The following is a 17,855-nucleotide window of genomic DNA, read 5'->3' as shown; positions in this document are numbered from 1 at the left end:
TTTGACATTTACCTATGGGAGTTGTATATATGTAATTACTGACTGTACTTTGACAACTATTGCAATCAATGGCTTCGAAGTAGAGTGTTTTCCTCCAGCTGCTCAGTCGCCAGACAATAATAGCTGCTAATGAATGGTATTTAGCTACTTGAATTAAAACGCAGTTTGTACTGCAGACAGATGGCAGGATGGATACAAAAAAGAATTCTAGAAATACAAATATGTATATATCTTTTCATGATAATCCGTCTTCTAGATATATCTGGAACGGACAATGAGCAGTGCCCTCTACCCTCTTGAGAAACTTTGAGAGGGAAAAAAACAACAGCAGTGGGGTCCTCCAGGCAGTTGGTGATCCCATTTATAAGCGCCCTCTGGTGACTCCTCCAACTAAAAGGACCCCAGATGGGAAGGATCTGACCTTGTTTTGAACTTTTCCACACTGCCAAGAGGTAATGTGGATGCTCAGTTTACATTTCCCAACTCAATCTGTCTCTAAATGGAGTCACCACACTGCAGAAGCAATGATTGGGAATGTGTCACGCTGCATGATTTTATAATAAAGGGGTCAAGTGGGAGCATACTAGTTTCGTTTGAATTAGTCTCCAATCTAGATTTATTGTTGAGGTGCTGTTTTGATTGGCTTTGCAATGAGAGGAAACATGGCAGATTTTTTAGTAAAATAATAACGTTACACTGCCCTTGAGTGTTATAATGCTGCCAATGTCACAGCCTCTGGAGAAATATTTCTAATAATATCGGACATGATTTTAGTGAGGGTCAAAGGGGGGATTGTGGTGAAAAAAAAAACTTTAGTTCAGTGTCCTGGTTTACGATGCAGTTAAAGTGGCAGCTGAACAGTTAAAGTACTCTTTATTCAGAGTGTCATATTTTAATAGTGATTTATTACTCCTGATTAAAGTCTAAACAGCAGAGTGAATTCTACAGTATTATATTTGGTAGTTTAATCAATAATATGATGCATCATATTTTACAAATATTTTGACATATGTTGAATCTTTAGGCACCTGCACACTGACACTGACACCCACATAGGTGTTTTCACTTATCTGTGATCAGTGTTGGAATGTAACTACTACAGTACAGTACAAATACTTGAGTATTTTCATTTTAAGCAACTTTATACTTCTACTCCACTACATACAGAGGCAAATATTATACATTTTACTTTACTACATTTGTCTCATAGATTTAGACACACATCAAACCCATTTAAATGCTTTTGGATTAAATGGATATGGATTGTTTTTATAAAGTGAATGATGAAGTATTCCTTTATGAGTTGAGAAATTTTTGTTCTATTCTAATACTGATCATGTGTTTCTATATGAGAGATGGAAAACTCCACAAGTACCGCCTTGTGATGCATCAAGTAGTACCAATTGAGGCTCTGCCTTACTACCTCAGATGTAGGAGAGTCAGGAGGCTGAATTAAGATGTTGCACAGCCAGGAAGGAAACGTGCTGGGCTACTACCAGGGTTAAAATCACACACTAGTCAAAGAAATACAAACGATCGCAAACATCCTCCCAGCACACATACAGACTAGTTTGTGGTTTTTATTATTATACAGGGATTTTCTAGGTGTTTCTGTAGATAAGAAGGCAGACACTCAGGGGTAAAAATAGAAGCAAGGGAGTATCCATCCATCACCATGACTGTCTGAAGGGCCAGATCGATTGTGTGTGTGTGTGTGTGTGTGTGTGTGTGTGTGTGTGTGTGTGCGGGCATATTATTTGATGCACTCTACTACCTCAGCAAGAAGAGCCAGAATGTGAGTGGGCAAACCGTGATGTGACTTTTGAAACATAAACACTCTCTCTCTCTCTTTCTCTCTCTCTCTCTCTCTCTCTCTCTCTCTCTCTCTCCTCTCTCTCACACACACACACACACACACACACACACACACACACACACACACACACACACACACACACCAACACAGGTAAACCAGTGAGCTTAAGGGGATAAATACCAATGCTGTCAGAAAGAAATTGACCTCTAAGGCCAGTAAACACACAAACAGCAACACGCCCAAACATACACAGCAGCCATCTCTCTGTCTAACACAAAGGTTAGATGACTTGCTTCAAATGCACTGCTGAGTGTGTATGTGCATGTGACTTCATATGTGCTGGCCCTGCCTGCCTCTTCATGTGTATCTGCCCCCACAATAATCACCACAGAGTGCATAATTAATTGTTTTCCTCTATTTCCATGAGAGCATTTCTCTCCCTTCATATAAACCCAGCTCGTGCTCTGATCAGTTTAATAGCTTTTTTTTGCTTCCTACTCTGTCTCTTCCTGTTTGTAAGTGTGATGAATTACCTGGTGGTTACCTAGGAATCTATTACTCTTGCTGAATACCAATGGGCCATTAGGGACGAATTGGTTCAAGGCTGACACTGGCTTTGAGATGTGGAAGAATCTCAACGTTCTTGATGGTTTTAACCAATGCAGACCAACATGCACGCACACACACACGCACACACACAGACGCTAGGTTTCTCCGGTTAAGGGCACAGACTGGGAAGAGTTCAACTTTAATAATACGACAATGAATGTACTGAACATTTGTGGGGTTTTTGTGTTTTTTTGTGTGCATTTGTGAGTGTAAGTGTGTGTGTGTGTGTGTGTGTGTGTGTGTGTGTGTGTGTGTGTGTGTGTGTGTGTGTCTAAAGGTCATGCCTCTCATCTCTAAGTGAGCCTCAGTGAGAAGGACTGAGTGGCAGCACTCATCAATATTAACTAATGCCCTTCCTTTCATCCACATCATAAATCCATGGAAACACACACACAGGGTTTGGGGACGAGTTCTTGTTGTGTGTGTGTGTGTGTGTGTGTAGGTGTGTGTGTGTGTGTGTGTGTGTGTGTGTGTGTGTGTGTGTGTGCGTGCGTGTGTGTAAGAGGGAGAGAAACAGACTTAAATTGCATAGTGAGCCTCATGATTAAGAAGAAGTATCCAAATCAACTGTTCTGCAGTAATACTGCGCTATTTAAATATATATAATTTACTGAAATCCTCTACTGAGAATCCAAGTTTCCAGAGATAAGTGAAGAGAGACAAAATCAAAATCAAAACAAACACAGGGACAGAGAGATACTGTAGGTGACAAATGAGATGACGTAGGTGTAGGTACAGTGTGTGCTTCAGCAGCTAATGTGTCGGTTTGAGTTTAAAGAAATCCACTATGCACACATCACAGCTTTTGTCCCACACCAAAAGCCACTACTTAACAGCTAATGAGTAATGAGACAGAGAAATGACAGACAGAGGTGGGTGTGTGAAAGAGACATAGAGAAAGATAGGGAGGAAGGAAATACTGACTAAAGTGTGGTGAAAACAAAAGATAAATGGTGAGAATGACTCAAGGAAACTGAAGGTGCGGAATACAGAAAAGAGGAGAAGCAGAAAAATGAAGCAACAGAAAAGCACCATGTTTGTGTTTGCGATTATGCATGAGTGCATGCTTGTGCTTATAAGCGTAAAAAAGCAAAGTGAGAGGAATGAAAGAGAAGAGAAGAAAGACTGGAAATGGAAATCCTTTGATCAGAACATGAAAACAACAGCGGCTAAGCCGAGAGAGTGAAGAACGACAAAAAGACGTCACAGACAATTACTGCGAACATGGCTCCATTCAGTATAAACACGCCGGTGCTTTGCTAAGGCGATGGGTAACACTTAAAATCCGCTGTCATCTCTTCTTATGCTTTTCATCTTCCAAAACGCCGGAAAAACAAACACAGACAGACGTTTTTTCTGTTTACGGCACAGCTATCATGCCTAGTGGGAAAATAGAGGTCTTAATGAAACACATTAGACAGACAGAGGCAGTCAAGGCTCTTAGGTTGTGTGTGTGTGTGTGTGTGCGTGTGTGTGTGTGTGTGTGTGTGTGTGTGTATACAAGTGTGTGGGTGTGGGTCAGCGTGTGGGTTAAAGAGACACGGTCTGCCTTTTATCCCAGTGAAGTCATATTACCTGGAGGGAATGGAGCTATTCATTGAGACATGCTGCACGGTCTAATAATATTATTCACTGTTCATTACTATCGAGGCTTGAACAAACAGGCGAGAGAATACGGTGCTGACCTCAAATTCATAAAAAACCCTCCATCCTACTGATTGACGTTCCCCACAGCAAGTTAATTAAAATGTTTTTCTGATTGTTACTTTAATATTACTTGGCTGAACCAGACAAAACACTGCAGCATGTTGTGGGAGGATTTTACTCAACTAGCTTCAGGCTTGGTAGTCTATAAAACCTGCAGTAAGACTGTTTCACTCTGTCTCATCTTGCTTAAAGGAACTGCAGACCCACAAAAAGGAATTTCATTAATATGACTTTCTGTGCAGCTTTAGTAGCAGTATGATTCCCTAAATGCTGTCCAGTTGGCTTTTTTCACCCTAATAACTAAAACTTGTTGTGCACCAACTGTCAGAACTGCAGCTAATGAATATAGGTGTAAAATATTGCCAACTGACATCTTTACTCCAAAGATATATCTGATGTTGGGCTTTAAAAATCATAACATTTTAGGTTTCACTGGATTCAGATTGTCTAATTTACACAAGGAATTCACAGGAGAATGCATGTTATCCAGTGTATTTGTATCTTACTGATAACAACCTCGCTGTTTCTTGTTCACTTTTACTGGTAATGCTAACACAACATCCCACTGCCACTGCCTCACATTAAAAGCAATACACTGGGGAAACACAAAGTGGCTTTTGTTGCCAAGCAGCCAAAGAATATACAATGTATTTGTTACTGCTGTTAGTGATCATTCCTCAACAATGAGTCAGCACAACAAAATGATAGTCTGCTGCATGTTTTTGTCAACAGATCATTGTTTTATTTTTGCAAGGATGTAATGGAACAAGAAAAAACAGTGAGCTGTTTCTCGGCCAGGTGACCAACTTTACTGTGCCCTGCTTTTCTGAAGAAAACTACACTCCTGTGCAGCATGAAATCAGATCGTAGCTGAAATTATTTTTTAATGAGTTTGTGTGTAAACAGATACACCAGCTCTTCTTCTGAAGAAAGTATCTGCTCGAGGAGCGTTTTTGATATTCGTCGCCAAATAAACCAGGACAGAAATCTTACAGATCACAACTTGATTCCATGATACTGTATAATAGGTGTATAATAAAGCAAGGATTGGAAGCACTGCTGTCAGCATAGACGTGGTCTTGACTGAAGAAGGACCCCATATTTATTGCACAATTGGCAATAAAGAACAAAAGAATTCCCAAAAAATACAGTATGTCATAACTGTTGACAAATATTAAGTCTAATGCTGTCTGTGCAACACAACCTTCAGCACTATCTGTGAAAGAAAGAACATTTACTGCCCTTAAAAAACCCTTTCACAATCGCTAGTGCAGTGTGGTGTCAGTTTAACTCACTGGCTGTGGACTTTTTAATGAAAGAAGTGAGACACACTGTGAAACAGTCTGTTTTATTGTACCACTAAATGAAATCAGATTACCTGGAGCAAATGTGTGAATGCATTGCGAGACGGTGCACAGTCTAATAATGTTGCTTGCTGTTTGGTCATTACTGCTGAGGGTAGAATAAAATGATGCAACAGAGCGATTCTTCAGGTAGCACTTACAGCTCACCACATAAGCCACCATGCACGTATGTACACACACACACACACACACACACACACACACACACACACACACACACACACACACAAAATACTGTTCAGTGTTTGGTCGTCACCGGTGAAAAATTTAAAAACTGATATTGTAGGGAGGTTCTCGGCCACAATTGTGTGTGTGCACAAAGCTGCCAACTGATGTGAAGTTAGTTAGTATCTGTTATACTGACTTACCTCAACAGATTGGAACAAAGGACCAACATTACAGTGAAAATCATCTACATGATGACTGAGCCAGTTAAGCTAATAGTCTAATATTTGGACACATACTTGGACAATTTAATTGACCTTGTTTCAATTGAAGAGTTGCAAGCTCCATAACCCAATTGCTGCTGAAATCCACTGAAAATAAATATGAAAAACATTCACAAAGTGGGGTTCATTGATGTGATTAAGTTATACAGTATGTGTACGCTACAGTACAAGATGTTCCTCTGCAGTCTCATTCATTTAATTTGTAATACAGCAGCAGAGGATGAAACAATCAGATTTCCCCTTTACAGCTTCACATTGCTACTCCAAAAACTGCTATACATTTTTTATTCTTGATTATGAGAAAATCTCTCTAATTTATGAAGCAGTTTAGCAGAAAAACTATATCCTAAATATGTGATGTAGTCAACATGAGAAGACTTGGAAGTGACTCAAACCAAACCACAATTAGTCTTAAATATTCATTAAAAGAAGCCACAACAGGACTGTACAAACTTTAGTACATCTTTCTAACGACAGTTTCCACCTTTGTAAGTTTGTGTGTGACAGACACTGTACCACAAAGTCCAAGAGTTTCTAGAATGTCCCTCCATAAGCTCTAATCTTTGCTTTTCCTCTTACTAAACCCATAAGTAAGAACAGACTGCTGTGAATATAATCTTAATACTTTGTCAAACTGATTGTTTTCAAGCAGTTAGCTTGCTAATGCAAATATATACACATACACCTAATGTATGTGATGATGTCTTTTAGGTTTACTCAACTGTTCGGAGCAAGAGCAACATAATTCAAGAGGAAGCTTTGAACTCATTGATCAGTAGAGTTGCCATCTGTAAAGCTTGTAGGACTTATGACATTATGGAAGGTACTATATGCACAGAAAAATAACTACTGAGCTGCAGTGTACCTGGATGTACTGGATGTATTGTTGCTCTTTACTTCTGTTTCATTATCACCATTCCAGTAACAAAATCATACTTTAACTGGGGACTAAATGGGAACATATAAAGCAGGTAAATTAGAGAGTTATTACAAGTGGTGACTAACAACATAATCCTCCAGTAAAGGTACCTGTAGGTAAATGGGGGAAGTTTGAATTAAATTAATCCATTTTTGCCATGCTATGAGCACTGAACTCTCTTTCTGCACTCATTCATGTCCCTTTAATGCATGTTACTAACTCCACTTCTTCCCCGGAGTTCTTGTGCTTTCTCGTCTCGCAGGTTCTCATGGATCCTGGTGGAGCCTCCTGCCATGGTCCTGCTTGACTGCCATTGCCAATACTGTTGTTGCTGTGCACCTGTCTGTCTGTCTGTCGCTCTCTCTCTCTCTCTCTCTCTCTCTCTCTCTCTCTCTCTCTCTCTCTCTCTCACCCCAACTGGTCGAGACAGACGACCACCCACCTAGAGCCGGAGGATCTGTCCTAGGTTTCTGCCTTTTAACAGGCAGTTTTTCCTTGCCCTTGTCGCCAAGTGCTTGCTCATGGTGGTACTGTTGGGTCTCTGTAATTAATGTTAAAGAGTTCGGTCTAGACCTGCTCTATTTGAAAAGTGTCCTGAGATAACTTCTGTTATGAATTGGCGCTATACAAATAAAATTGAATTGAATTGAATTGAACCTGATAATGTGTCTTGATGCCAGAAAAAGCATTTAGGGGCGCTGTCAGAGCTATCCAGCACTTTCAGTATGCCAGTAACATGTATAAACGAAGGCTTGCTGCAAAATAAATCTCCTTGCCTTGCCAAGGTTTCAGATATCATTTCACTGTATTTCTCCCAGCGTGGCCATTAAGAAGACATATAACCACGCAAAACGTCACCAATAAAGATGATGGTACAGTGCTATTATTGAGCGTCTCAAATCATCTACACCATGACTGAGCCATTTAATAAAAGAAGTGAGCGTAGAAAAGGAACAGGGAAATGCTGTGTGAGAGGAAGTTTGAAATATATGGACAGGTTGGCAAATCAATGTGTATATATGTGAGACAGAGAGAGTGAGACTGTGTAAAAAAAATGTTTTGTGTTTGTGTGTTGTGTGGGTGTTGCTCAGTGTTCCAGGAATCTATTTAATAAAAGCTCCAAGCCTGGACATGATGTGAAACACGGATGAACTCTTTGTGTGTCTTCACACACATATGGTCATCACTGTATTAACACCCTTTCAATTAACAACTAAATCACCAAAGAAGCAGTAATTTTCCTGTCAACAGGGGAATAAGGACTTGTAAGGATGTGTTTCCACTTGGCATCTTTAAGGAAAAGTGCAGGAAAGTGCTGAGACATGCTGGAAAAAAATCAGTACTAAGAAATGTTGGTAACAGTTTTTATGTTGTACTGTGATTGATCAGTTTGTGAAGAACAACTGAAAAGTTGAGCTAGGTGGAGCTTTACACTTGCAAGAACTGTTAAAGCCAGTGAAAATTGTTTTGAAAAAACAACACAAAACTATAAGCGAAGATGTTTCTGAATTTATAGTGGGAGTCCAACCATACATTCCTACTGTAGCAAAGGTTTTTATAGTGTAATTTATGGTATCAAATTTACCTGTTAGCACTAGATGCATGTATTGTACGTGATCAGGCTGTTTCAACTTTCATTTCCCATATTAACTTTGTTTACATTCTTGAATTTACCTTGAGATAAAGAAGATGGCTATCAACATATTTCCTCATAGAACAGTTACATCCAGGCATCTTTTAACATTATTTTGCCTTGTCACATTCATTCATATACAGCAGCAATTGCTGTGACCAGAGGAATGGCGATGGGGATAACATTTTTAGTTATATGCGTTACTTAAAGTCCCCCTGCGCTGTTTTTATTCTTGTTCCTACAGCTGGATGTTTGAGTTTAACTGTGCTGTATGATGTATGTGCAGAGTTGGATGTTGGAGTTGGACACTAGAAGAATGTTTGTACATTCATGTGCTGAAAGTAGAAAGTTTCTCTGTGCTCAATGAAAATTATACGGGGCGTAGTAGCATAATTTTGACATCACAGATAATTTGAAAGTGTAATGTAGAAACTTGCGGCACCCAAGGCCTGTCCTGACAATGGATTTTACAGTGAAGTAGGAGACATCTTGTGTCCAGCAGGAAAACTTTATAAATTAACAAAACTTTCATATTCATAGTTTCTGTAATTTTTAATGAGGAAGAAGGAGTAGACGCCCTTTTAACGATTTTAATGTGAAAATTATACTTTTTTTTGCGGAAAAAACATATCAGACACATTATTGTTCCATGCAGACTGATCACAGTTCTTGTAGTCCCTGTATGGTATTTCTATAGCTGCAATAGCGTGTAGTTCCATTTTGGGGAGATGCACATCAGATACAGCAAAGCATGGCGTTGCTATAATGGATACGTGCATAGGCTCCTTAGCTGTGCTGTAAACACCCTTAACACACAACCATATATTGAGCTTGAGCAGAACATGACCTGTTTCATTCCTGTGTTTACCGATATTACTGATGCTGTTAGACCTTTAACATCATCAGAAAACAGTAATACCTTCAAATGCAGCGGTGGGAGGTTAGAGGTGGGGTCAGTCATTCTGGAGAAAGATTGTTGATTGCTGAGTCTTATTCCCAGGTCGTCGAATACCAATGTTCTAGGTTGTGGTAAATGGAAAACAAACAAAGTGGCGCACGGCGAGTCACACAGAAGAGCAGGTGTTGTCAGTGCTCCCAGGTTGCCAAAGCGTCTGTATTTGACAAGCTTGGAATAGGATGCAACAATCTTAAACCAACCACAAACCATTTTTCAATGACTGACCCCAGCTTCAATGTCTGGTCCTTTGTTTTTACCACATACTCTCTTTGTTTGATGTTACACAGCAGAGTTTACAGAATCAATCTAGACCACCCTGACTAACTCATGCAATGATTGCCAACCAATTACACCTTATCAACAATAATTTGATATGACCCAGGTCCTGGTCCTGAAGTGTGTGAAGATCACAGATTTATTCTAAGAGTGGCGAGTGAACAGCAGCCAACATGAGAGTCAAGGTTACGCTGCGGTGAAGAGTAAATATTTAATTAGAATTGTATAATAATGCAAATGTGTTAACGATGTACGGACTGATAAGATGTGAACTTGTCGTGAGTGTAGGTCTAACTACAATTCCTAATTCAGAAGCCTAATCGCCTTCGCATCTTTGAATTAATTAATTTTGTCCTTAACGCCTAACAACAAAACAAGACTGACACCTCAAGGAGATTCTGACTCCCAGCAGTTTGACTCAGTCAGGCTGCAAAGATAATCAGGGGCAGCCTGCATGTAAATGCAATCTGTGGCAGTCAATAATACATAAACAGTATTGATTTGTCAATAATTCACTATAGGCACAATCTATATTAACTCTAGATGACAAATGGAGGATATGCATCACCGCAATAATCAACCACCCAAACCACTACACCCCACTACACATCATCATTATCATTACTGATGTACAGTACAGTAGGTACAGGACATAATATAATATAATATAGATATAGATATATATCATTTGTCTTAGTTTTGGACATGAAATAGATTAAAATAGAAGAATTATCCCACCTATCAAGAATCACATTTAAAGCCATGACAGCACATCATTGTATCTCTCAGCTCTGGCACCACAAACCAGCCATAACCACCTCTTTGTTACAAATCCTTTCCTCTCCATTTCTTTCTCCTCCATCCCTAATTCACCTTATCACTTTCTGTCTATCTTCATCACGCTCTGTCTCAGTGGGCTTTTTTTTTTTTTGCAGGACACACAGTCACATTCACTGTGCACCTGAGTGACACACAGGTTTGCACACAGGCATTCAGTATGGACAGAAATGCCCCCACATGAACACATGCACACCATTCACTACAGCTTTTGGTCATGCTAATCCATGTGCATTATGTTCTATAAGCCAGTGAATAGAGACGCAGTGGTGAGCTCAGTGAAATAGTGTGCTTCTCTGGCTGAGACACATCAAAAAGACACACAGAGGCAAAGACAGTGAGGAGAAAGCCAGACATAAACACACACCTACACAGATATATGTGTCTATATACTACAAACGAGACAGACACATGGGCATGCATGTGCACAAAGTAAACAACAACAGCAGAGGATATATGCATGTGTGACCCTGGGACAAGAAAATGGGTTGTATTCCTTTGTGAATAGGGAAAACGATGGGGACCAGGGATTTTTATGATCCGTTCACGCTTCCTGAATACTAGAATAGAGAGGAACTAGCCAAGGTCAGAGGCAGAATTCCCTATTCTAATGTGGAGCGTTGCTCACCACCCGGAGCAAGAGTCGTGGATTAATTTAGAGATCCATTCACCACGCCTGTGCGGAGGAGAGAGACGGCAGAACATGACGAAGAATAGCGGAGCAGAGGAAGAGAGAGAGAGTGAATCTGAGGAGATGGGGAGACAAGGGGAAGAGTGACAGAGAGGAGAATGAGAGAGATGGAACAAGTGAGAAAGCAAGTGCAAGAAAGAGAGAGATGGAAAGAGGGACAGAGAGAGAGAGAGAGAGAGAGAGAGAGAGAGAGAGAGAGAGGGAGAGAGAGAGAGAAGTGGTTACGCTTGTTATGTGTAGCCTGCGGAGAGAGAGCAGACGGTTCACATAGAAGAGGTTCATTTTCCAAACACTCCTCCTCTTATGGCCCAGTGCCTGCATGGGAGTGTGTGTGTGTGTGTGTGTGTGTGTGTGTGTGTGTGTGTGTGTGTGCACTTATAAGAGAAAGGTAGACAGACGATAGGTAGGCCAGAGACCGGCTCTGACAAGGGAAATAGGAAGAGACAAACCAGTAAGAGAGTTGGTAGCTGAGCAGAAAAGTAAAAAAAAAAAAGGAAATGTTAAAAGAAAAACACAAGTGAGAGAAGAAATATATACCCTTTAAAGATAAAGCCAGTGTTATTCTGTGTATAACTTTTACTGTCAGCAAGTCACATGAAAAGACTAAAAACTGTCCAACTTTCCTTTGTAGCTCGCAAGTCCTACGCACATTTCTTTCCACTGAAGAAGTGAATCTTTAAACTTATATAATACATATATAGTTTTAATAGGCTTTTAAATATGCTCCTTAATATACTTGACTCAAATAAACTACAGCAGCCATGTTCATGGCAATGAAGGAACGTGTCAGCCAGTGCAACAGTGTGGCTTGTGTGTGTGTTTAAAGATGGGTTGCCATGAACTCTTCTGACTCTTATACCCACCCTGTCTGACTCTTATACCCACCCTGTATATACAGTATGCATTACATAATGCACTCCCGTCTTCTGCACAGTTTTCTTTTCTTATTTTTCTTATCTTTATTTATTTATATTTTGAAAATACTTTATTTTTCTGTGTGATTTTTGTGTGATTTGTATATTTGTATATTTGTATTTGTATATTTCATGCACCAATTGCACCAGGACACATTCCTCGTAGGTGTAAAAAATTACTTGGCTATAAACATAATTCTGATTCTGATTCTGATTCTGAAATTGGATACAGATATCAACGGTGTCAAGAGGATTAATCCCCCATACTTTTCATCTGGTGCCACTATGAGATTCACTTTTTTGGTTCAGAATGGAAATGCCCCTTCGACAATTGGTTGGATTGCCACTAAATTAAATTCATGTCGTCCTCAGGATAAATTATATTAACTTTGGTGATCTGTTAGCAAATTTCTTATTGTCAGTCTTATTAAGAGTTTTTGGAAAAATGGAAATTGTTAATATGATGGATTCATTGTTGGTTTTAGTCTTTTACTGGGATTTCAATGAGACTTTATTTTTGAATGGATGTATTTAATTGACATGTGAACAGTAGAGATGAGAAGTGTGCAGTCTTTGGCGATTAGACCCCATTGTGACGTCATCATATTTGAAGGGGTTGGTGAAACTGTGATTAGTATAGGACACTGATGGTGGTAAAGGGATGAAGAGAATGGCTTTGGATATGATGAGGAATGGACTTCTGAAGAGCTCCACTTGGCCACTGGATATGACGAACTGGAGATGAATGGGGGGGCCAGCTAACGGCAGCAGAGAGGGGGATCAGATTTAATGTTGGACAGCAACAGCATGATTGGAGGAGATTGTGGTCTGATTGGTTTAACCAATAGTAAGAGTAAACACCCAAAGAAAAAGAAAGTGTTCCTGAAGAAAAAAATACTTGTTCCACACTATCTGACAGTATGATGGCTTCACGGCTCAGTATTCTGCATGTTTTGTGCAGCTATAGATGTAACATATCTCAGTCAGTTGGGCTTTAGCACATGCATGCATATTGTAAAACACCTATTGTGTACATACAGAAGTGATAGTGCCCAATCTTTTCCCTTCAGCACACCCCTTTACCCATTTCTAATACAATTCATACTTCTCCTTTTACATTATAAGAAGGCTACCTGATGTGTATTGAATGTGTACCTTCCCACTCACACAGCTGAACAGGGGACAGAAATAGATGCAGCATATGATGATATTTGTGGGTGGGAGGTAGTAGATGGACTATTAATTTTCCGATCATTGTAGGTTGTATTAACTAGTCTATTCATTCATGTTGTTCTACAATACAGTGGGCAAGAAATTGCATTACACGGTTTTAATTTATGATTGCATTTAGCTGCAGTTAAATCCTACAATAATAAAATATATAAAATGTCTAAGTGTATTGTTCTCATATGTAACACAACATGAATAAATTGCTAAATGATATTCAAGCTCTTTTAGACTTGGAAGCACTTTTATGAGAAAGAACCATGTCTTTGCCATTAGCAGAATGCTTGTTTGACAATGGAGCAGCTTTTGTCAATGGACAACCTGGAGATATTTAAAGAATCTTGTTAAACACATTGATATAATATCATGAGGAGAAGTACTCTATTGTTGCATTATACTGTATTGATTTTGTTGCCCTGCCTATAGTTAACAGCACCAGCGGTCGATTTGTTAAAGTTTAATGAGATAAGGAGGTGACACATTACAGTACAATCACTTGAAAATTTCCCTAAAATAAGATGGATGAACCATAGGACTGTGTTAATGAGGAGTTATGATAGGATACCCTTAAATTCAGCTTGTAAGGACAGTGCAAAAAGCTGTGCTTTAGAAGACATTCAAGTTATAGAGCCAGGGAAACAGATTTTAATATCACGCTGTTCTCTTTAATCAATATAACCACCACATACTGCTCAGCCCCACTACTCTAACTTTTAATTTTGTGTTGTATCAAAGTATGGGTGGGCGATCTGGCAATTTTAGATCATGGTCAATCTTGAGGGCATCCATATCTACTTCAGGTGAATCGTAGAGATTGCTGTACTTAATGTCCTCTTCAATTTCCAAACTTCACATAACCTCACTGACTAGTGGATCTGCGCTACATGAACAAACCAATACTGATGTAGCCAACTAGATGGCTATGCTGATTGGACAAATAAATTCATGTGGATCTTCCCTGGGTGATACACTGTAAAGAATGCAACCTGAGTTACAGCTAGAATGGCAAATGAGTGGTTTGTGCCAACCAATAACTCAACATCAGTGGTATGGGAATGGATATCAAATATTTCCCAAGCCAAAGTTAGACAGTGGGCTCTTCTGGAGGTAATACAACAAACATATTCAACCACCTTAAAAGAAAGCTGCTTTAGTGAGGGCGACCTAGCCTCACTCATCAGCATCCCATGAGACAAAAACAAAACAGTTATTACTTCAGCATTTGAGCAGTTAAAAAACACAACCAAAGCAGCAAGCGATGGAAAGAGGTAACTGAGGCGGTCCATTTCTGTCTATCCTTAATGCAGTAGTGGGTTTTAATATTGTCCGAATGGATGCATTTGCAAATTAAATCTACACGCTGGAAAGTTTAAGTTGGAATAGTTTGCAAGAGTGCGAGTAAAAACACAACAAGGCTGCTAGTATATTAGCCTGTTAAGCATGCTGATGTTTAATGTTCCAGACAATCTCTGTAGTCTCGTTTAACCATTTGTTAGCAACTTCAAAATTCTCAGGCATCAAAAACACCCTTTGAGACAGGGGAACCGGAAGTGCGAAGGGTTTTAAGTTTTAAAAAAAGGGTTTTGGACTCATTCCTACAGCACTCTATGTCATAGTACGTATAAGTAAATAACCTAAGCTTATTCTAAAACAAAATGACATCATTAAATAATAATATAACCATAGTCCCTTCTCATGCACTGACATTAAATGATCTCACCAGGAGGCAGATGAGCAAGAGAATTACACAACAGGTGTCCTTCAGAGATTTGTTCCCATCTCAAAGGGGCAAACACTCACAAGCACGTACAGAGACACGTCTAACAACATCAAAAGGGATTTAGATTAGTGTAAACCAGTGTCACTCAGCAGATGTCAGAAAGCAAATAACCACCGTTCCGTTCTCAGTCATGCGAATACATGCAGAGAGCCACAGCATAGCTCCACCACTGTCAGCAAGAAGCTCGAGTAAGCAAACTCTCAGAGTAAGGACATCTCACAGTCCTGGCAAAAAGGTGGGATGTCATTGTTAAACTGGTGAGTGTCAAATAAGTGCAAATTCATCTTAAAATGGTGTTTTTAAGAAACATGTTCCAGCATGTTGTGTTTGGTTATTCTTACTCTTTCATTGTTCTTTTTTTCCTATTCTTTCATTATCTGTATTTAACCCAAAACAGACAAATGTCTATCGTAAAATATACCAAAGACAAATCGAATCAAAGAAGTATTAATGGCTAACACTGGCTTTATGGTTAATGTCGCATAAAACCAGAGAATCCATCATATGAGTCTTTTGATGTTTTTGAGACACTGTGATCAGTTTTATATATGATATATATGAGATTTACTGCAGTCTTGTTTTTAAGAAAAATAAGTTCCTTGTGAAGAAATCACATATACTGTGATAAGTACAGATTGTTTATCATGACATTTGTATATTCAAGACACACACACACACTGAAATGTTGGCAACTATTGGCTGCCCACATAGCCTTGTTAACACTGACTTGCCAGTACAAACATCACAAACTCTCTCTCGCAGGCTTCCAGGTCAAGAGGGAGTGTGAAGGATTAGATCTCAACTCCCAGAGAACAGACAGGGATGGTGAAAGATTAGCTGTTATCCTTCAAAAGATCAGAGAGGACACAAGTACCAACTGTTCCTCTCTGTTCTGAACACAAAAGACCCATTTTCTTCACTATAGTTGCAATAAGCTGTAATTGTGATAGGTGATGTTACCTTTTTTTGCAGATGGGATGGTGCTAAGAGGGAATAAATGTGAGTAACACACAGAGGGGAAAAGGTATGATGAATGATGAAAAAAAACAGTATTGTCTATAATTGTTGGCCAAATTAACCAAAATGTTCTTCACAGTGTCTAAAATCAGCATTTTAAAATGTGTTCAACAACTGTGGGAAAAAAAAGACCATGTTCACCAAACACCACTCAGCTGCTGTATTGTACATGACAAAGATAATGAACTGATCCTTTAAACAACTTGAGTTCCAAATTAAACCTGGCTTTATCCAACAGTGTGGTGAGGAGATAGAGACTGAAAAACAAACACGGAGAGAGATAAATGAAGTCAAATAGAGATGGAGAGAAAGAAAGAAAATACTTGCATGCATTTGTTGCAGCTTCATTTTCACTCACACACATTTGAATACTTACATGCATTGGTGACGGCGAAGCTGTTGGCGGTCTCTATATTGTCGACATGTGGGACCAGGTTAAAGGGAGCTTCTGTAGCATTAGGGCTGGTGTTGTGAAGGAAGATAGCTAGTCGAAACGCTGTATACTCCTGATCAGTATTCCTAATGAACAACCCCCCTACAGAGAGTGACAGAGAGAGAGGGCAAGGAGAAGAACATGATGGAGAGGAAAGGAAGTGAGTTATTGTAGGGCGGGAGGGGGTCGCATAGGAGTGTGGTGAGAGAGGGAGAGACAGGAAGAAGGAGAGAAATGTGGGGATGGAAAGATAGATAGGGAGGGAGGGCAGAGAAAACCGAGGAGGGGAGGGAGAGAAGAAAGCCAAGATCTTCATTAGCTTTGTTACAAAAGGTAATTTGTCTTTCAGCACTCACAAACACACAGAAACATGAGTAGAAACACACTCACGGATACCCACACTGCACATTTCATTGATGAAATCAGAGAAAGACAGAGAAGGGACAGAGTGGGAGGAGAAGAAAAGAGAGACAACTAAGGGGCAGAAGGCAGTCAAAGGATAATGAGTTGAAGAGGACATAAAAGAAAACCAGATCAGAAAGTGTCAGCTAAATAAAGACGGAGCCTGGGCCATGCAAAAAGAAAGGGAGAGGGAGGCGAGTGCTAAGTGTCAGTTGGCCTTTAAAAATGAGAGTATCCCTCAATATGACCCATCTGACAAGATGAAGAATTAGATGGGAGAGAAGAGATGATGAGAAACAGTAAAGCTGACAATATGGAGTAAAAAAAATAGAGACAGCAGTGCCTAATATATGTTCAATACCTGAACAGAACTTGTTTGGTTGCATTGCTGTGGATATCACTGATATAAATGTGTTTGTAATGATAGTTCTATAGATTATTTCTACATTGCGTCAAACAGTGGGTTTAACTGAACTGAAATGAACTGATGTGACTTAAGTTTCACTGAATTAGACTCAGCTTAACTGAATTGGATTACACTGGCAGACTGTGCAGCCTTTACATCGCATCGGGAGAGAGAGAGAGAGAGAGAGAAGGAAGGAAGAAAAGATGACAGGGGAGGAGTCGGGAGGCAGAGCATATTGAACGAAGCAATCGTCACTACATAACGTGTGTGTCTCATTCGTGCCAAAAGTTGGCCTCATCTTACATTTTTTCTTTCTCTGTGTTTCTCAGAATTTCTTATTATGCCTGTCAGTAGTAACCAAAGCCAGACACTAAACACACATGTATGCACAAAGACAAAACAGTATGCGCAAAGCAC

General features: G+C 39.6%; 1 protein-coding gene across 7 annotated transcripts in view; it reads right to left on the bottom strand.

Annotated features, from left to right (window-relative positions):
- The window catches only part of gria4a (glutamate receptor, ionotropic, AMPA 4a), a 105,195-nt gene that overhangs the window by 85,342 nt on the left and 1,998 nt on the right, over positions 1 to 17,855 (bottom strand). For all 7 annotated transcript variants that reach the window (XM_051396562.1, XM_051396563.1, XM_051396565.1 and 4 more), the window contains exon 2: positions 16,574 to 16,732. In XM_051396562.1, the coding sequence (XP_051252522.1) occupies positions 16,574 to 16,732 (159 nt within the window). The remainder of the gene's footprint in view (positions 1 to 16,573; positions 16,733 to 17,855) is intronic.

This window comes from Dicentrarchus labrax, unplaced genomic scaffold, assembly GCF_905237075.1.
Source record: "Dicentrarchus labrax unplaced genomic scaffold, dlabrax2021, whole genome shotgun sequence".
Classification (NCBI taxonomy): Eukaryota; Metazoa; Chordata; class Actinopteri; family Moronidae; genus Dicentrarchus; species Dicentrarchus labrax.
The sequence above is the reverse complement of the archived record's forward strand: the minus strand, read 5'-3'. Positions and strand labels throughout refer to the sequence as shown.